Consider the following 22693-nt stretch of genomic DNA (forward strand, 5'->3'; position numbering starts at 1 on the left):
CTCATTAGAATATTCGTTAAGCAAAGAACAAGAACAAAAACAACACTTAACACTTATAGAATTTAATATATCATATATATAGTTATATATAGTATATAGTGTGTGACAAATACAAGTAATATAATTATCAAATTAAACTAGATATTTTTGTTACAACGTGTTCTCTGTAGTGAGCTACTCTTTTTGTCTTACTAAAGATTGTTTTTCTTGTTTTATATAATCTTTTTAAAAGCAATGTTAAAAAACAAAAAAACTGAAAAATAATTCGAATTATAACTTGTAAACTTAGTGCAGTGTGCGTAAAAACTTGCAAAATTACAAACTACACGAACCTAAGAACGTTTTATCTAAACCTAAAAAAATAAAATCTTTATCATCTTTCAAACCCAAAGTCGAGTTAAAAATAAAACAGCAACGCTATTGTGGCCACAACAAATTCAAGTAAGTTTAAACAATTTTATTTGTTTTTATTTTTTTGTTTGTAGTTCCGGATAGTATTAGTTTTCAGTTTAATCTATACAATCTCATTACTTCAACACTATTTTACTATTTCATCTAATGTAATATAATATACAAATAATGCTTGCAGTTGTTTGGATATGGTAGGATTTTAAAATTCTATTAACAAATTGATGGGTCATATAGAAAACTGATATATTCGTATACGACATATGGGTCTTACATTTTTATTCCATTTTGTAGCACTCGTAGTGCTAGTTGACATTTACCTTATTCCGAAAATCGTATATATACTTATTGTAATTCGCTTCGTCTAGAACTATAAATTAAAGTTTTTACAAAAATTCTACAGAAGTATCAATGTATGTTTTTATAACCGTATAGGATATGTATTCTGGTTTAATTACTTCAAAAAAAATTAACAAATGAAGTGATAATGTAAACAAGAAAGGCTCAAGAAGAGGTCGACACATTTAAGTAACTAAAAAAGGTGTTCTAATATATATTAAAAACAAAGATTTACAATTCTTTTTTTTTTTTTTGTTTACTCACAGTCTATATATGTCGTTTAAATCTCTATAATCGATTTTATATACCTTTAGTTTTCGGAATAATTGGTATAGTAGTGGAGAATATATTGTAACCTATAGGTGCAGTATATATTCGTATAAACTGAGACGAATCAATTTGAACACATCACATAATTCAATCAATGTTACTGATAAGCTATGTTTACAAATGGCACGAACGTGATCAATATATGTGTTAATGACTCTTACTGGAAATTTTAAGTTCATGTGAACAGTTATAGTTCCAAATCTGTGAAGGTGATTTCATGATTTATGGTTTATTTTGCTGGTCTAAGAAATACTTTTATCATAAAGCTGTTATTGTATTATCTCAAATTAATAAGTATATGCAACTTAAATATTTAAAATAGTACTATACTTATATAGTACTTATAAATTATAAGTTAAGTTATAAATTAAAAGTTATAATACTTTTTTTTATCTACATAAGTGATGTAACCGAAACACATGTACATTTCACTGAATTTGTGAAATACATCTACTTAATATATGTGTGTCTAGTTCTTTAACAGAATAAACCAGATAAAACAGTTCACGAACTAAAAGTGGTCATGCCCCACCATCAAACTACTATATAAAAGCATTTACTTCAAATTTAAAACTTTATTTATAGTGCCAATAAGTGATGTAAAAATAAGTCTTTTGGTCTTATTTAGGAACTTCGGTATTTGTCAATAAATTCTTTCTAAAATTTAAAAATAAATAAATCATATTAAAGAGGTTCGATCAATAAGTTGGAGAAATAATGATAATAATTATCGAGTAATTAGTTGTATAGATATGATAAGTTAGCTTGGTTTCATCTACTTAGAATTCTAGTGGGCGTGATGTTAAATGTTTACACTTTATACGAATCTACGGAATGCTTGAGAAGTTACACATATTTCTCAGAGGTCTAAATACTTCTCAATAGTCTTTTATGTAATTGATACATCATGTAACTTATAACGTTTTTATAAATAAAAAATAAATACAAGTAATAAAAGTATGTAATAGTAAAATAGTAATACAGTAGAAGCTCACAAATTAAAACTCTCACAAATTCGAATTGTCCAGAATTTAGAACTGAAAAATTTTAATACATTGTATGCACCAAAAGCTCTAAATTTAGAACTTTAGTTCTAATTTTTGAGCGAATTTTCCTTTCTGTTTTTTTTAAGTTTTGTATAAATTAGTTAGTTGATGAATGTTATTATTCGTACTTTATTTCAAAAAGGAAAAAGGGGGTATTCCCCAAATGCGCACTTTAATCCGCTGAGATGTAAAATTCAAATAATGATAAGACATAATTCGGTTTTAATTTGCTATCTCTTTTCTGCAATTCTCACGAACAGTTTATCTAATCAGTAGACGATTAGTAGTTAACTCTTACATCGAAACCACTCCCTTATTACATAGAATTAAATTTGATCGAATAAATTTTCTATGAATTTTTGGAATTTTACTTTTATAAACAAAACAGTTACATTGTATATTTTAATAAAATTTAATACGAAAACATCAGAGGAATATTTCCAATTAAATTTTTAATGTTTCATTTTAAGAATTTTTGTATTGATTAATTGCTTTTTCTGTAGTTGGAATATTAAATTTCGAAAGGAATTTATTTATGCAAAAATATAGTGTAAAAACCAATAGTTCTTAGTATGAGTAATACATATGTGTTACTAATATATAATTATATATAAACATGTATATGTATATTGTAACAAAATTTAAATGGTTTCATTTTCAATAATAAGTGCATATTAGTTAAAAAGAAATTGTAATATATTTAATATTGTTTCGTTAATATATGTCTGTCAGCATATACAAAAATATAAAAAACAAAATTTTAATAAATATGTATATATATATTTGCTAATATACAATTGAATATGTTTTTACAGATGTTTCCTACAGCACAGAGTTCTTTGAAAAATTACTCCTGACTTTTTCAGCGCTGTTTTTTCTATTGAATTCAGGGCATTGATTCAGAAGATCCAGTTCATTAAAAAAATTATATATCCACGCAAATATTTTTTATGTACTTAAAATTCAAATAGAGTCTTCTTCATGACAATAATTTACAATAATATACTCGTATATATTTATTACATTTAATTATATACAGTTCTAATTGTAAAATTTTTGTTTTTATTTTCATCGGTTTGCGGATGGGAGTTAAGTATGCCATTAGATAGATTATAGTCTGTAGTCTGTTTTGACGTTTTTTAGGTGACTAGCCTTCGCCATGTCCGGGTATTGTCATTAGGCGTTATACCGTGGGCATGGAGCGAATCCAATAATTAACATTTAAGAAATGATTTAGGAAAGGATTTACTGAAGTGTAAAAATTAAAGATTGTGTTTGTTGATATTACACACCAGCATAGATATCTCCGGACCATTTCAAATAAATGTAGATCGTTTAACTTATGATGTTGTATTCCAGATATGTAGAATATGTGTTTAATCAGATTCATTTTTTATAGTTAGAAATAAATATTATAGTAAATGTAAAAAAAAGTGGTACCAAAAATTTCTTTGTCTAACGAAAGGATAAGATAATTTGAGCAATTTAAGATCTGGTTTACTGTTTTGGTATGTTTTTCAATCCCATATAACGGTTCATAGTGACATTATATATTGTCCTGATGTTATTACTTATCTAGAGTGATAACTCAAAATATGTATGTATATATATTTATTGTACATATTTATATACAATTGAAAAATTCAAAAATTTCATAAGTTTTTTATTTGTTTTGTTATTTTTTACATATATATAATTATGTATTTGAATTGAAAATGTCAATTATTATCTTTTGATTTTAATAATTTGTATCGATACAAGTACTTTTGTTATTCTTAAATAAGTGTAACTTCCCCCACATTTCATAAAAATGTTTTTAGTTGTGTTTTTGGTTTAACTAAAACTTCCACTCACTTAAGGAAGTAAATAATTAATTGTGTTACAACCGGTACAATAGTACCGTCAATACTCAAAATAACAACAAACTTTTTCTACATTATTTTGTTTTTTAATTAACAAATAAGGTACACAAGGTAAATTTTCTTAACCATTTTACCTGAACAAACCTTTCAACTCATACAAATCTCTTGTTTATAATTTTGTGGAATCTATGTGGAACGTCGACAGTTTCCTTGCCATATGCATACATACATATTAGCATCAAACATAACTTCAAGTGAAAAGAATGTGCTATGCCAAAGCTGTAGGTAGACATCAACCAAAGAATAAGAAAAAAACCGCAGAATTCAAATATACAATATAAAAAAATCAAATAATTAAGTTTTATGAAAACTATTTTATTATGGATTGGTTGTGAATTTATTATAAATTAAACAAAATTCAATATAAAGTTTTGTGTAGTATCAAATAATTATTTTATTATAAAAAATCATCCTACCAAATATTAAAAGTATTCTCTTTACTTTCGACGCTGCATCTTCTGACATAGTATTTCTAAAATATTGTAAAGAAATAATTAACTCTTATTTTGTCACAGAATAAATGTCTGTTAGATAGATAGACTATCTATGCGTATTCGTATTTATACAAAATAGTAGCAATATTATATTGCGTGTTCATATGTATGTTCATTGTATTTGTGTGCTATATGTAATATAATGTAAACATTCCGTATGGATTTTAAATTTTTATAAAAAATACGAATTAGATTATAACATAATTAAAATGTTATGTTATCTTTTCATATAAAAGATTTTAAATTAGTTCATATTGTTATTATTAAAAATAAATGTTTTTAAATATATATACAGATACATCATGTATTTAATTATTAAATTTGAAAAGCTGAATTTGTCATTTATATTAACTATACAAACTAAGTTTACCGGTTAGAATTTCCTAAAAGTCAAAATTCGAAAATCGTCACCAAAATCGCTTTACTGCATATATTTATTATTTTATGTTTAAAGATGAAATTCTGAAAAAATTGCTTTCGTTTTATGCGCCTACATGAAATATTTGTTTTCACACAACTTTTCATGTCTGACATTCGCAAAGAATTTTGTTTTAGGTATTTGCGAATTTTGTTTTTGTCATTAGTTTTTCTTTGCAAATTCGGTCCTATAAATTTATGTCTTCCACAGCTTTTGCCATCCACAAGCTACACGCGGTTATGAATTCACATAGACAGTGGGGAACTAAACAAAACAGAGGATCGTGCAACACGTTTATTGGATTGTAGTCAGAGAGAGAGGAATCAACGTTACCGTCGTTTGCCATTAACCTTTCGCTCACAGTACAAAATAAACTCGTGTCTGTGTGCCTTGAAACTTTGCCGTCGCATTAGTGTATAGAGTTTTTTTGTATTTTTGCAATACGCTTTGAGCTGCAAATTCGTAATGCGCTCTTACCACCCTGACCACCTCACTTTGTCGTATAGCTATGTTAAACTTTATAAGCGGCATGAGTAACAGAACTTGCTGTGTGTTGTGCGCTCATATTGAAATTGTCATAGTATTGGTGTGTATCTGTGTTTTTGCAAGTTTTTGCGAGAGTAAAGTTTACTGCCTTTGTATTGTTGCTTTAATTCTAATTGTTGAACTATAAAGAGAATTGCTAAATTTTCGCTCATATACCGCTTGTAGTATTGTGAGTTTGAATGGAAGTGGTACACTACTGCAAGTGTGTGCATTATTGATGTGCTTGTATGAGGCGCATTCTGAGCACAGCGGTCCCTGTGCCTTTGATGCGATTCACCAAGTTGTGTTGTTCGACGAAAGTGACGACGTGAAGACTAAGAACGACGATTGTGCTGCGAGTAGACGAGCGAAAAGAACCGGTGACGTAGCGTCCGCCATATTACACCGCGGCACTAAAATTGCTTTGGATCAGTTTTCCATTCATATTAGTTTTAATTTTTTATTTTGTTTTTTTTCATGTATAAAAATTCCAAGCAATTTACAATAGTTGATTTTATCTTACCAAAAATTCATTTTGCAACACACAAGTGATCTCAATATTTAAAACAAAACAAACGAGGAAATTTTATAATATAAATAATTAAAAATTCCTAATAAATTAAACAAATTTTAAACAAAAGTGACAAAATTCTTTTAAATTATAAAAAGGTAATAACAACGAATTGAACAGCATTAGTGAATGTATCTAAAACATATCGCATATCGCATATCGTATAAAGAAAAAAGTGCAAAGACGGAATGCTCTCCTCAATCATTTAAAATTTTTATGCATAAAAATAATACTTGAAAGTTCACTGTAGCTTGTACATGTGTACGTGTGTGTGTTGTGCGTGCATGTAGTGTGCAATGTATGTATGTGTGTATGTGTTTCGTGCAATTAAGTGCAAATCTGACAAGTTAAAACACACAATATTTTCGAATGAACGAAACGAAATTTTAAAACCAATGTCTACTATTAAACTTTGTTACTGCATCCATTTTTAGCAAAAATTTTATTTCTTGTTCTTTGAAAAACGTTGACTCCAATTAATTATAATACTTTAATTAATTTGTTAATGTTTATAAAAAGTTTTAAAATGCCATTACGCGATTGTTGAGCGATAGGCAAGTGCAAGAGTATGCCGTCGGTAAAGTTTAAATAAAAGGTGTTGTCTGACATTTCGTTCAAGCTTTCATAAAAAATCAACTAAATTTTTCCATTTGCAAATGTGTTTGCTGGCATTTCAAAATGTTTGCTACTTTCCAATTTGTTGTTGGTTCAGGTTTGATAGCGCTTCTTGCTTGACAGTTCAATTCTCAACTAAAATCAATAAAACTAATTTTTGTTGATAAATAAATGAAAATAAATTATTATTATTATTATTACATAAATCAGTTTGCTTGAAGTGACTTATAATTTACTATTTATCTGTTTAAAATATTCTTCTCACCCACGTTTTCAAACAGACAAAACTCTTAATTTTCGTGGCAAAATTTTTCATTTCTGTCTTTTCTTCCATTCACTTTTCAAAATGTGCAATTCTTTGTTTGTGTTGTTGTTGCGTTCGTTTGCATTTCGACTGCAATTCACGTCACAATCGCATTATCGCTCAGTGGGGAGCAAAACATTTCGTTGTCCACCATTTTGTTTTCGCTGTTTCCATAGACGTTCGTAAAAGTTTACTGAAGTAAAGCAAGAAATTACGAAAAAAAACGAAAACGAAAACAAAAATAAAAATAAAAAAACTTAATTAGAGAACGTGCAAAACTTAGTGGACCGGTTCTTAGTTTCTTTACCTTATGTTGTTTTGCCCTTTTTCTTAACTTTATTTGATTTTTCGGTACAGGATTTGTAAAGGGTTTTGCTTTTCTTTTGTATTCTGCTGCGCTTTCAGTTCGTTTTCTTTTCTTTTCTTTTCTTTTTGTTTGTTTTTATATACATATTTTATTTTTGATTATATCTAGACATCCTAAGATCCCTTGACGTAGGGTTGCCAAATTGTTAAGCTCTAATGTTGAAATTATTTACATTAAAATGAAATAATTTTATTAAATCAAGTTTAATTTATGGCGAGTGCTGTGCTGTGTGCTTTGCTTTCAATCATTCTATTGCTTGCAATGTGTTGTATGTTGTATGTATAAAAGAACAAATGTGTACTCTTGTATGATTTCTATACGTTTACCAACATTCATGCTCGCATTCGCGCCTCTTATCATTACTTTTTGATTCTACACTCTGACACCTTGTATTTCAATGCACATAAAATAACTATAATATACAATCCACCTCAGCAAGTTGCTTTGCTCACCCACCTTACCCATTGCAAAGCAAATATATAGATGCTCTTCTATATATATATATATGTATTACATTATGCAATTGTATGCATGCATGAGTGTGCTTTTAGAAAGCTTCTTAGTATTTGCACTATTTTAAATTACTTGCATAAACCCTCCTTATGAAGCGAACATGCCATAACACAATCTGTGGTGCTGTGATTATATAGAAGAAAAAGAAGAAAAATTATAAAAATGCATTTTATGAGGCCCTAGAAAATTTTATTTATTTGTCGCTTCGGTTTGGCTGAAATGAAAATGTTTGCTAAAAAATTACAACCATAATTTAATCGTATAATCGTATAATATTTCAATTTATGTTTGCTTAAACATGGTGCATTTTACTCTGCTCTCAGTGCATGCACTTACACATGCACTTACGCATACACATGCATTTGTTTGCGCAATATGTGTATGCATTATTTGGCGGCTCGCCATTTTTGTTTCTTTTGCTGCGTTTTACTCCAAACAGGCGAAAATAACGATTGCGGCGGACTGAAGCTTTGACAGCAAATGTGAATGTGAATGTGACTGCGACAGAAAAGTCACCCGAAGTGTACGGTGTCGTAGGGAATGTATGGTGGTATATTTGAGTTGTTCAGTTTTTGCTGGAGGTTGTGGGGTGTAGTGATGCAAAAAGTTGGGTCGTTAGTATTGCTACGATGCATTGCAAGCATTTTAATAATGTGCGAAACACGTTTTTAACATGTTTTATAAAAATGCATAAAAAATTTTGACTCAAGTTTATGGGTTGCCATTTTAAAGAAATATAAATTGCAATAATTCACTTATACATGAACATATGGAATAAGTTTTGGTGAGAAAATTTATTTAAATCTTGTATACTATTGGTATTACTTGTGCTATTTTTGGTGAAAAAATTTTATTACTTAGCAAATATTTAACAAAAAACATTGACAAAAATTATTTTAATTACATGTATTTATATTTTTTTAAATATAATTATGTCAATAACAATGACTACCTTTAAAATCTAAAAAAAAAAGAACTCTTGAACTCTACAAAATTAAGCTTTAAATTGGCTACTTTTATACGATAATATTTTATAGATGATGATTTTATACGTAAAATATGTAAAGAAATTATTAAATTCAAAGTAATGATATGATCCTATACGAGGACCATTACATGTTTAAGTTAAAATTGCAACAGAACCGGTATTCTCTTATGTCATTCACCAGTAACTTTTATGCAACCATTATAACATAACATATATGTATTTGTGTTTGTGCAAACACAAACGTATTATGCATTTAAGTGCATGTATTGTGCTTGCTGTATTGTCCCTTGTCCCTTGTCCCTTATATATGTATAAATATAAATATTTTAAAAGCATTTCCTTTTCCGTTTTTGGCATAGTAACTTGAAAAAGCGCATGAATGGCAATCCTGTGTCATGTTGCTTTGCTGATTTTACTGTTGTTGGTTATTGCAGCATCATGTGCTTCACTTCACGTATTCCAAGATTTATTTTTACAAAAACATGTGCACTAAAAACGGCAAAAAGGTATGCGCGCAAGAAGAATAAAGAAGCAAAATAAAAAAAAACTATCAAAAAACTAAAAAAATATGTATCAACAGAAAAAAAAAGTCAAAATGATAAAATGAAAAAATTTGTAATGGAAATATTTGTTGTTATTTTTGTTTTTTTTTGTTTGGGCTAATATTTTGCGCTTCCAATGCAGTCAACTTGGTTCGCTTGCTTGCTATCGTTGGCCCCCTGCTTTGTTGTGTGTTATCTGTTGGTAGTGGGGCAGCATAATGGCGCTTCAAACATGCAGCATAAATACACATGCAATTGCTACAACATTACATGTGCTCTTCTCAATTTTATTGTACATTTTTTTTCGTTGCAGCCGTAGTTACATGACTTGGAGCGTTGCCCTGGGGTAATATTTGTTATAATTCTTTGTTGAACGGTTAACATTTTTTTGTAAATTTTTTCACTACCAGAACAGAGCGAATTGAGAGTATTTTTTTTTCAATGAAAAAAAAAATTACTTGCATATGAAATGTTGTAATATATATATGTGTGTGTATGTGTATATTATTTTTTTGGCATGAACACAGTTTCTTGGGTGCTTTAAAATTTTGCAGATACATGTAATGGCAATGTAAACTTCAGTATAAAAGAACTTCTTGGTAAGTTGTGTCTCTTATAATGCATTTTCTGTTTGTCAGTGTTTGTCTATGTGTTGGTAAAACGACTTCGAGTCTGCCATGTCTTTTAATGGTGCATTTTTTTTCAACGTTTTTTTAGTATTGGCAGTTTCGCATTGCAGTAAATTTTTGGGAAAAATATTAGTTACTGAGCTTATCTATACACGTGGCTGACCTACATACAACGCCACGCCATTAAACAACTTTTGGTGCGGACATTATTTGATTTCTTTTTTATTTCCTAAAATTAAGAATATTTTATAGACTCTTCGGCATCATCTATAAAATTTGCTTTAAAAAAAAATTTTATATTTTTGGAAAATGGTTTAATTTTTATGATCTGAGAGATCTGATTTATCTGCATATCGAAGTTGGACAGTTTGTTACTCCCTTCTCTGCAAAATGTCATTTATGTCAGTGTTTTTTGATCATGTTTCTACCGTTCTGATATGTTGCTTATTGTAGTTGTGATCTAGTTGTAGCATAACTAATCAAAGGTAATATTAAAATTGTGTAATTACTTATTCTTAAGTTAGAATACTCTAAATCTTTTCATGACGATTATTTTCATGATCAATTATTTTGAACTACACCACTACATTACGAATCTGCCGTTGAGAAACATAGATCAATTCGTCAAAAAAGCGTTATCACGTTATCATTAACGTTTTCGTAATTTCTTTATGTTTTGATTTATATTTAAATTATGCAAAAAGATTTTCACGGTATCTACACATTTCTCAAATAGCAGTGAAGCCATCCTGTTGACTACCCACAACTGTAATTAACATATTTACACAGCTTTTGTCTTGTATTTTATTAGAGTTTGCATTTGTTTTAATTACTATTTTAAAGCGAAAACTTGCTTCACTCTCTACGCCACTCCTTCTTCTCTGCTCGGCAAGAAAGAGCACAACACAAATGCTAACTGCAACGTGCAGTTACTGTGTAAATCCAGTAAGAATGCCGGCAAAAACATTTAAAACTAAAATCAATAATAAGGTCGGTTTAGCTGTCTTGCCTATCGTCTCTGCTGTCTATTTGTTCAGTGTGCTTTTGGGGCTTTTCTTATGGGTATGCACTGCCTGTCTGCCTTTTGATATTTTGTAGTTGTTTGTATGTATAATACAGATAATATACACACATATAGATTAATATACCGGCATAACAAATGTTGTGTATTTGTGTATGCCGATGTGCTCCTTGTAGTGCCATATTTGTATATGTCTATTACATTGTGTTAGACAGCACAAGAAACATTGAGTTCTCTTGTGCTTTTAACTGTCAAGGATGTTTGCTGGATTGCACTTCTGTTTGTATTAATTCATTCATACACACACATATATACACAAACATACATATGCATGCATAAACATTCAGAGTACATCGTGCGTGCTCAAAGCAAAAGACATTGTCTAACAGTATTTTTTGTTCCTTTCTATTGTACTTCGTCAACACTTACACAAATTGTACATAACCATAGTTATTTACGTAGCACCCAAGCAAAATTGTCACATATTTTTTGAAGTGAACAACCACCGTCGACACCACCGCAATTTACCGCTCACACCACCCAGCAAGTGACAAAATAACGGCAATTTTAAATACTCTTTGGTTTGCAAGCGTTTGTACGATATGCGGTAGTAGAGCATTTATAGTGACTCCGCATTCTGTCTGGTCTACTACACAACGATTTTGTGTAGTTGCGATACCGATACTGTCTAGCCGGTATGGCTACAATAACACGAATTTTATTCATAGCATTTTCTGCTAAAACATTGAGAAATATTTATTAATATCAGAATTTTAATTTGTGTACAATGTTAATACGAATAAATTATATCAAACGAACCAATCCACAACACGTGTTTATAGTTGCTTTTAATGTATGGCACATTGCTTCAACCCCTCCAAGCTTATATTTATGTAGCTCTTTTCATTCTTGTCTATGCATTCTTTTAGTTGCAACAATGGAAAAAAAACACCCATAGAACTACACCACCAATCTAAACCACACCACTGAACATGACAACAATAAAATTATTGAGGTAGTTTATCGAACAAATTAACACAACTGTCATAAATCGTTTTTTTAAATACGGACTCTTTCAAACAGATAATCCTAATTAAAATAATAATTAATATAATAATCGTTGTTGCAATTTAAAGAAATACTAAAAAATTGTACAACAATAAATGTATGTGTGGTGTACTGTTGGTTGTTTTTAAGGGCCGTGAAGACCTTAAAGTTTATGATCGAGTTCCATCGACAAAACCACTCACAATAAAGAACAGAATAGATGAATTGGTGTTTTCAATATGAGATGAGAACGCAACGTCAGAATATGGCATAGTAGATACCGAAGAAAGCAAAAGAGAAAAATTATGCTTTTGGAATAGAAAAATTAGAATAATGCTGACTCTTTTCTACGATTCAAATTGAGTTCTTTATACTAAAGTTATTTCAAAAGGTCAAACTGTGTACGTAGAATACTAACTAGAAGTTCTATAAATATTGAGAACCAAAATTTCGTGATTTCGACTGGAAACTTGAGTGTAAGATAATGCACCATCAAACAAATTCATTGTGGTACATTAGTTCTTGACCGAATAAGATATCGTTGTTGATTATACACTGAATTTATATAATGTGGATATGTGCGACTTCCGGCACGATATCATCCAACTGTTTCGAACGCAATTTCGATCATAAAGCATAAAAAAATTTTTTGCAAAGAAAATATGAACTCGGAAACAGAAGATTTTATATAAGCAAACAAAATACATTAAAATAATAAACGCTAAATTTTTTCTTAAGATTGGTCTCATCAGGTGCGATTCAAGTATAATAATAATATCTATAATTTAATCTTACCATCTAATATCATATTTCCGATGGTACGATATTTCCGTATTATCAGTGCTTTTATTGTAAAGAAATGTTGTCCCATGCAAATATAGTGCCTTTATTATAACAAAGTTTATTGCTCAACTAGCGCTCTATAAACTGAGAATATAAACACAGCTCATATTTTCATGAGTTCTCATATTCTCTAAATGAAGTGCACATTGTTCTGGTGTTTCTTTTCAATGTACTTGTCTTGCTTGTCTATTTCTTTCAACTCTAATTTTTTGAAAAAACAAAAATTTTTATTGGATTCCATTAATTTAACATTTTTTCAATCAATTAATAACGACATATTAATATCCAATATTAATATAAACATCCACTTTTTAGTGCACCTTCTTTGGTAGGATTTTTTTTCTTAAAATAAAAAGTTCTCTCTCTATTAAATTGTTGTTTTTTGTTTTGGAGTTGGTAACTTCCCAATCTACATGATGTAGTTTTAGTTATTATATATTAATTATTGGCACATACCACGAAAATAATTATTTTGGTGTATATTTACAATATATTTTATTTTTACTTATAAATAAAGCACATAATGATCCAAAAATCTTGGCAACATTCCACATATAGTTGCAGAATACAATATTTCTCAATTAGATACATAGATAGTATCTATCTATCTCATTTATAGAACACAATGAATGTTTACAATTGCGACATTTTTACTTCTATGTTTTCTATTTTATATACATAGTATGTTTGTTTTAACTTCTTCTCCGATAGTTTATTTAACATCCTTCAGGGCAGTAGACAGACAAAGGATGTTTTCGCTTGATTATGTGCAGTGTAGTGTGAATCTACAATCCAAACAACACAAACAACTGCAACAAAGGGTATTGCAACTATTTTTGGCATCGATTTTCATAATTGAAAAAAAAACGAAGTGCAAAAACTACAATTTCATTCCGTGTTGCAGTGGCAATAAATTTTATCCGTATCTCAACTAGACCCATGTAGGTAAATATTACACTGTATAGGTACTCTGTTGTTATCGACCCAACCACTAAAGCACCGGATATGTATAAACAAACGGAAGTTGAGGAAATGTACATAAATTTTATTTATTCTTGCATGCTTGGCATATTTGTATGGCAATATTTGGTAGTGGCAATTGCTGCATTTGGAATTTCTTATATATTTGTTAATTCATAACAAAAAACAATAAACAACATTTGAGATATTTTTGCATGGCATGCAAAATTTAAATTTCATTATTTCATAGTTTAATTAACAAATTCATGCATTATGCAGAGGTCTTAAATACATAAAAATTAACATTTGGAAGTTATAAATGTTAAAGGTTATAACAAAAAAATTTCATTAATTATATATAAGTGTCATCTGAGTTGATCTATGTAATATGTGATATTGTTTAATCATTTCGACCTGAAAAGGAATTCAAAAATTTCGATACGCTAACAATTTTATAAAAGTATTATAATAAATTTTAAACCTATTTACTTGTTAAATAAAAAAAAATTATTGCAACATATTAAACATATTATATTAATAATTAAATTATGCAGTGTTTAGACTATATTACTTAACTCGACAAATATGCAGCTATATATGCCACTTTTCATACAAAATCTATATAAAAATATACATAGTAGGAGTATTTATCTAAGCATATAAATTTATCATTTGTAAAATTTTATGCGTTTTCGTACACGGTTGTATGAAGGCACTTATTGGAATACTTATGTACATTTTTTAATCTGCTGTGTAATAGCACTATTTATCAGTAATAATTATGATGGCACAAAATACAATTTTTTAGCTAATATCGTTGCAATTTTAAATATTTGTGCAATCTTTATTGGTCAGCAGTGTCGCCATCCATAAATTATAAAATGAAATACCGAAATAGAGCCAAAAGTCCAAACTAAAAAGTATTTACAAAGACATTTTTGTAAAATGATTTGCTTATGTTGGAATGCAACTCTGTATTGACCACAGATAAATTTATACGATATAAATTTATTCGGTAAAATTTTTGTGTAAATTTATCAAGTGTCTGTAAACTATTTTTTATACAAAATTTGACACTTCATTTACCAAGCAAATAAATGTATAAGTTTATAAGGTTTAAAAAACATTTATCGGTTTAGATGAGATCCCAAGTATTACCACTTCTTTACTTAGTTAACCATTTCGGACATATGTCGTCCTTGACTGCGTCCGTGAGTCAGCTTAATAGGTACATTGCTGTCACTAGTTAGTAGTACTGAGTGCCTTCACACATCATTTGTCACCTGGTCCTTCTTCCGAAGATACGAACGTTTGGCGCATTTTTTACCGGTAGCTAGCGAGTAAACACCTTTCTAGCCGAAGTATTTTTTCCCATTCGCATCTTCTCATCACTGTTAATAATTGTCCAAGCTTCTGAACCGTACAGCAAGAAAGACATGATAAGAGAGAGAATTTTATTTATCAATTGTCTACTTAGCTTGAAGTAACATTTGTTGGCAAGTGTGATTTCTAGACTGACATCGTTTTTGTTGTATAAACAAAGTCTTTCACAACTTCAAATTTATAGTTGTCAACAGTAACGTGGGTCCTAAAACGCTAAGGAAATTTGTTTTTTATTAGAAGATACTTTGTGTTTTCGCTTGTTTTTCTAAGTTGGAAAAAACCGCACTGACGATGTGGGTGTTTTCAGATCAACAATATCAATATCATAGTATTAGAGCCATTTAAATAAAAGAAAGAAATAAATTGATTTATTATTTCATTTATTTCTTATGATATTATTTTATAATTACTGTGTTGTAAAATTGTGATGCCAGAAAGAAGTCAGGAACTGTTTCCAAAATAAACCTGCAATTTTAGGTTTTCATTTAAACGAAAAGAAAAATAATAACAAAAGCCGCAATTAAAATAAAAGGGGAAAGTAACGTTACCATTCTAGTTCTCTAAAATTCGAAACAAATATCCAACTAAGTATAAGAGATAAGTATTATTAATTAATTAAAAACAGTAATATAATATTTCATAAAAGATAAAATTAATATCATTAAAGTCAAAGCCGTTTGCTTAACATTTGCGAAAAGTTTAATTTTAGATTTTAGATACTTATGCTTGCTTTATTACGCAATCATTGGTTTTCCAGTTTTTTTAACTACTTTTTTTAAATCTGAAATTCTTAAATTGTTTGACAAACGAGTATATTTGCAAAAATTGATAAGTGCCGCCACAAAATCGCAAACATTTTGTATATCATAAAAAACACATATGTACGTACTGATAGATTAACATTCTATAGGTTTCTATATGTGTAAGTAGGATCGCACAAAGTATATACAGAGTATCTCTTGGATACAGACCTGAATTCGCCACATTAAAATTATTTTTTTTTTTTTGTGGGGGGGAACATTATGTGTAAATCCAAAATTAAACATTTTCGTTTTTAAACTTCGCAAAAGCTAACAAAAACTTTAAAAGTCATAAAAAGCAAACAAAACAGAAGAAAGGAGAAGAAAAAGTAAAAAAGTAAAAAAAAATTGTTCAAACACATTTTTACTTGCAAATTCGTATCTCGACGATACTTACGATTTATTATATATGGTACCGTTCTTTGAAAATACATCTTTTTTTAAAGTTCTTTATTATTATTACTCATATAAAGTTTGCTCACGTATAGATAGAAATACTGTTTTATTCCAATTCAAATTTCTATTTTTCACTTTTTACTCGTGCTCCGCTCAAATGCCTCTCCTCCACCTACCACTCATTTGCTAAGAGTTTTTTGTGTCTTTTTATTTTATTTAATATTTATTTTAATTATTTTCTTTTTTTATTTTTTATTTTTTATTAGATACGCGCCTCTAAAAATAATTAATTTTTTACTTTTGTTTGCTTTATTATCAAACATTTTGACAGTTTGTTGTTTTTCTTTTTTTTTTTTGTTTTTTTTTTCTCTTCTACTCATTTTTATTTTTGCACACATCCACACACACACATACACATATACCAAAAACAAACTTAAACATTTGCTAATTTTATTTTAACGCAAAAATTTGAATCTATTTCTCTCTTTGTTGCTACTGACCTATTTAATATATGTACAAATTTTTTTATTTTTTTTTTTTATTTTTATTTATATTTTTGCGCTACTCGGCCAGTTCTCTAGTTTCTTTTTACTCGTAAATGTTGTGCTCGTATAGTTTCTAACTCTAATTAGTTTTGTAGATTCAACAGGTGAGGTAAGGCTACTTCCATAATTTGTTATAATTGATAATGTCGTTGGCAACAAACTAAAAATTTATAATTATTATTTTATTAAATTTTTTTTTTTAATTTTTTTAAAATTAAATTTTAATAGGTTAGTGTTAACTGTAATAAAGAAAATTTATGACGTTTATTTTGAGTATTAATTTTATTTTAAATTAAGTATTTCCATTTCTAAAAAAGATATTTATTTAAAAGATAAATAATTTCCATTTTAAGTGTTTATTCATTCTAAAATCTTTCGATAAACGATAATACAATTTTCAAAAAAAATTATAACAGGGGGAGTGAGCAATAATTAGGAGTCTGTCAATCATAATTACATTAGGTGATCCTTCTTCGTCTTGAAATAAGTTGTATATGGAAAAGTGTGTTATGTCTGTTCAAATATTTTTAATAAATATTTTTGTTGCATATTTTTATTAACAATTTTGAAATCATTTACAATTTTAATTATTTATAACAATTTTCGAGTCTAAGCTTAAAATATTTCCACCTAACGCCTCTGCCGTGACAAAAATTTAGCGCCAAAATAAAGTTAAAAGCTTTTTTGACTGTAAAGTTGATAGCAACTTCACAAACGCATTGCAGTGAGAGCGTTTTTCATTGGTATTTTTGTTATTATTTGCTTATATTCCCAAGTATCGCACAGCTACTAACTATTTTTAAATGGCTCAATTTATTTTGTTAAAATAAATATTTTTCTTATTACTTAAACAAAAGTATAAATAATAACAAAAAAAAGAGAAAAGCATACGTCATGCATACGTCGTAAAAAATACTTAGTATAATTATTAGTTTAAAAAAATAAACAAATATCTAAAAATGACCAATTTCATATGATATATTCATCTATAACAGCTGATTTATGTTTTGATTTTTATTTTATGTTTATATTTTCTTTTTGCAAATTTTTGCTACTATTTGTCACTAATAACAGTTGTGCGTACGTATACGCAACGCACACTTTATTGTTTATATTTTTCGTACTCATTTGGCTGGCACCGTTAAACTTTGGTAAACTTTGGTAAACTTTCTAAGTATTTTTTATTTGCGTTCTCTATTGCATTGTTGTTGTTGTTATTGTTTCTCTCACCGAATTTACCAAAAATTTATACGTATATTTGTTTGGTACGCACTTTACATGAGCAATGAATAGCATTTAGCTTGTGTTTGTGTGTGTGTGTGTGTGCATGTGTTTGCTTCCAAAGATCAGTTGGTTTGGTGTCAACGCACTTTGCGTATTCGCAAATTTTGCCAATTTTAATTTTTGTTTATTTACTTTTCATATACAAAAGTTTATGCCCGTTGTGCGTTTGCTTGTGTGCGTATGTGCGTGTGTGCGTGTGTTTTGGTTTGCAAAAATTTGTGTTACAGCTTTTTGCGTTTATTGAACTCACTTCAAGGTGAATTAATTATGTTATGTGCTTCCTCAATTGTACTAATGCGTTGGTGTAGCGTTATGGGTTGCGGGTTGTGGGTTGAGGGAGAATGTAAAATTTGCGAAATTTGTTCATTCACTTGGATTTCATTTATGATTTTTTTAATTAAATATTTGTCAAACTTAACTTTGAAACTTAACTTTGAACTTATTTTCAACGATTTTTTAATATATAATTTTGTTTTTTTAGTATTCGATTTAGAAATGGCGGAGGGAAATGGTGAACTGCTAGATGACATTAATCAAAAGTCTGACGATCGCGGAGATGGTGAACGTACTGAGGATTACCCTAAACTAATAGAATATGGCTTAGATAAAAAAGTAAGTTTCTTATATGTAATATAAAATATTTTAGATGTAGTTATTTATTTTCTTCGAATAATCACATTAATCCAAATTTTCTGTCCAGACTGAACTCAGCAAACTGAAGTTCCAAGACTAGAACTAAATAAAATAAAATAATAAAAATAAATGAAGTACATTATACGAATATGGAAAACTTTACAAAACAGCGTAAAAGTTGATTCAATGAAAGACAAGCTATGATTAAATCTGTTTGCGTGATATGATCTGTACTAATGTTATGTTGTTATTAATAAATATCATGTCTTAACTAATCCATTAAGGATTACATGGATTTTTATTAGTGATTGCTAAAGTACTATCAATTAAATTAATAAAATAAGTTATTTAAATAAATAAAAATATAAAAAAAAAGTAGAAAGCACAAAAAGAGGCTTGGCTACTTATCTACTTAAGTAAAAACTTTATTGTTTATAAAACAGGACAGCGGAAATTAAAAAAAAAAATTTTGAAAATAAAAAACAAAAGCGCTATAGCATAAATTAAGGCGCAAAAATCTTTTCTGTACGTACTTGATTGTGCCTAATTTTTATTTTAATACCAAAATTACTAAGGTTCCACAACATTATAATAAAATATCTATTGTTATTTGCTATATAGAAACGAGGAATATTATTTATAAAATTTTATTTAAATACATTTTAAAAAACAATTTATTACTATATATAATAATAAAGAATAATATTATTTTAAAAATTTTTATTTCACAAATAATTCAATAGGTCGCCGGTAAGCTCGATGACATATACAAAACTGGTAAATTAGCTCATGTTGAGCTTGATGAACGTGCCTTAGATGCACTTAAAGAATTTCCAGTGGATGGTGCCTTGAATGTTCTAAGCCAGTTCTTAGAATCAAATCTTGAACATGTTTCAAATAAATCCGCTTTCCTTTGTGGTGTAATGAAGACTTATAGGCAAAAGAGCCGTGCTAGCCAACAAGGTGTACCACCACCAACTACCACAGTTCAAATCAAAGGACCAGATGAAGAAAAAATACGTAAAATCCTTGAACGTACTGGCTATTCCCTAGATGTTACTACTGGTAAGATAAAAAACAAACTAAAACAATTATATAGATTAAAAAAAATTGTGTAGTTAAAATAATTTAGATTTAAAAAAAAATTATGTAAAAAAAACAAATTAAATTAAAAAATATTATATAGATCTCAATGAACAATTTTTTTTTGTAGGTCAACGTAAATATGGTGGTCCACCACCAAATTGGGATGGTCCTACACCCGGTAATGGTTGCGAAGTATTTTGCGGTAAAATACCAAAAGATATGTTCGAAGACGAATTAATTCCAATATTTGAAAACTGTGGTACTATTTGGGATCTGCGTTTAATGATGGACCCAATGACAGGCACCAATCGCGGTTATGCATTTGTTACATTTACGTCACGTGAAGCGGCTCATAATGCTGTTAGACAGGTATTTTTAAACATTTCAATTAATTATTCTCAGTAAGATATGTAATCATGTATATAATATATGAATTTTATATAAAAAAACTTTAAAAAGAATTATATATTTAACAGAATTTATAATATTTTAAACTCTCTAATAGTCAAATTTTAGGCACAAAAACCTTAAAATGCAGAAAAGCATTTAGAAAATCCAAATTTAGGCTGCAAAATTCGAACGATTGATTTTTTTTCTATCTCAACTTGCTAGGATTTTTCATGAAATCCTTTTATTGTCCCACTATACTTGCTTTAGTTTAAGACTTTTTTAATTCTTTACAACTTTACAACTTTACGTAGTTTAAAATATCTTTACTTGTACTTTGCTTATTCTTAAGTATTCTAGTATATATAAATTGTTCTTTTTAGTTAAAACTTTATGTAGTATTTCTTACCCTGCATTGCATGCTCTTTCTACTGGATACTCGTATTATTTAAGAACAAATATTTTTGCTATCGTTGATAATTTTTGATTTTTAATTCTATTCTATCAAATTTGCGGCTTTAAATATTCCAACGTATTGATTAGAATTTAATAAAAAACTACCTGAAAAAATCGAAAGAAAAAAAAAGTTAAAAAGTAAACACGATTTGAAAAGAAGTCTCTTTTAACCAGTAAAAATAATAAAATTTCCTATTTCCTTATATTATTATTTTGTATTCGTATCTGAAGAAGTACCTTATCCAAAACCCCCCTTACCTTAATGTAGTTTTGTTTATATATTTATTTTATTTTATTTTATTTTATTTTTATTTGTAAAAATGTAAAATCAACGCAAACTGTTTGAAGCCTATTAAAAATAAATCCAAAATTATATTTGAAATGTTTTATAAAAAAAAATATATATATTTTAGTTGAGAATTGAACTGTTTCTAAGCTAAAAATTGAATATTTGATATTGAAGTCTAAATTACTGTATACCGTAGCTTATATATATTGACTACTGCTATTGATTTTAGTTAAATTGCTTATTGACTATCGAAATTTTTAGAAAGAAATCTATCGTTGTTCTGAAATTGAGTAGTTTTTCTGATATTTTCCATTTAAAAAAAATGTACGTTTTGTTTTCCGTCTGGTTTTATTCTTTAAAAACGAGCATTAGTTTGTCTTTTCTGCATTAAAAAAATGTAACACAATTAACATATACTTTCCTTTTGACACTTTTTTCCTTACATTTACAATGCTTTGGGTAAACAACTTTTGGATACAAAATTTTAACCAACTACGAATTTTTGGCATTAAAAATTAATTCTAAAAACAATGGTAATATATACACACGATCTTAAAATTCTTTATTTTATTTTTTGTATTTTTGTATATTAATATATAATTTATAATATGATTTTTGCGTTTCCAATACTAACATTATCATTAAGTTCTATGAGTCATTCTATGAGTCTTTTTTTATAATTGTAGATTAATTAAAATATATCCTTCTTTAAATATAATGCTCAATACTTCCTTTAATACTATATTTTAATTTATTTATCCCAATTTACCCCTTACCCTTCCTATTTCCTATAGAAAATCGTCGTTCATATTATTTATTTTCGTTTAATAAAATTTTTAAATTTTAATTAATATATATTTTATTATTTCAATTTTTTTCGTTCTGTTTGTTTTTGTTTAATATATTAATTACTATGCATATTATTTATTATTTTACCTTACCAACTACAAATACATTAATTACCAAAAGTTTTTAAAAATTTTGTAAACATCTGATACAATTCCCAATCTACAGCTCGATAATCACGAAATAAAACCGGGCAAATGCCTTAAAATTAATATAAGCGTACCAAATCTACGCTTGTTTGTAGGCAACATACCTAAGTCCAAAGGAAAAGATGAGATACTCGATGAGTTCGGTAAACTAACAGGTAAAGGAAAAATTTTAAATTACTTAAATTCTTAATTCAAAAATTAAAAATATAACAAGATATGACATAAAATAAATGAATATTTTGTTATATATAAAATAATTAAATAAATAAACGCTTAAAATGTGAAATAAGTGCATAAGTGTAAAACGTTTTCATGTATGATTTACACTTATGCACCTATCTCTGATAATTGGCTGTACCTAAAACTATGCAATGAAATTTTTTAAGGATATATAAGCGTTTATGAAAAATTGGCATGTAATAAACAAAAATCTAATTGGCTAAGAGAATTGGCTTTTTTGATACCAATGGGCTGAAGTTTGTTAGTAATTTTAATGATAATAGTCAGTTTCCTTAGCAGAAAATGTCTATACAAGAAAAAAGGTCAGCGTTGTGTTC

The 22693-nt window shown here is 28.2% G+C and overlaps 1 protein-coding gene across 13 annotated transcripts in view; it reads left to right on the plus strand.

Annotated features, from left to right (window-relative positions):
- The first annotated feature begins 242 nt into the window (after positions 1 to 242).
- The window catches only part of LOC119682374 (heterogeneous nuclear ribonucleoprotein R), a 47514-nt gene continuing 25063 nt past the window's right edge, over positions 243 to 22693 (plus strand). For 6 of the 13 annotated variants that reach the window (XM_038095801.1, XM_038095797.1, XM_038095798.1 and 3 more), the window contains exons 1-4: positions 18786 to 18902; positions 19667 to 19988; positions 20137 to 20378; positions 22156 to 22291. In XM_038095801.1, the coding sequence (XP_037951729.1) occupies positions 18786 to 18902; positions 19667 to 19988; positions 20137 to 20378; positions 22156 to 22291 (817 nt within the window). Of the gene's footprint in view, positions 442 to 5790; positions 6152 to 18771; positions 18903 to 19666; positions 19989 to 20136; positions 20379 to 22155; positions 22292 to 22693 lie in introns of those variants that run through there. The other 7 variants (XM_038095804.1, XM_038095803.1, XM_038095792.1 and 4 more) reach the window with 6 other exon arrangements.

The sequence above is a fragment of the Teleopsis dalmanni genome, chromosome 2 (assembly GCF_002237135.1).
Source record: "Teleopsis dalmanni isolate 2A chromosome 2, ASM223713v2, whole genome shotgun sequence".
Classification (NCBI taxonomy): domain Eukaryota; kingdom Metazoa; phylum Arthropoda; class Insecta; order Diptera; family Diopsidae; genus Teleopsis; species Teleopsis dalmanni.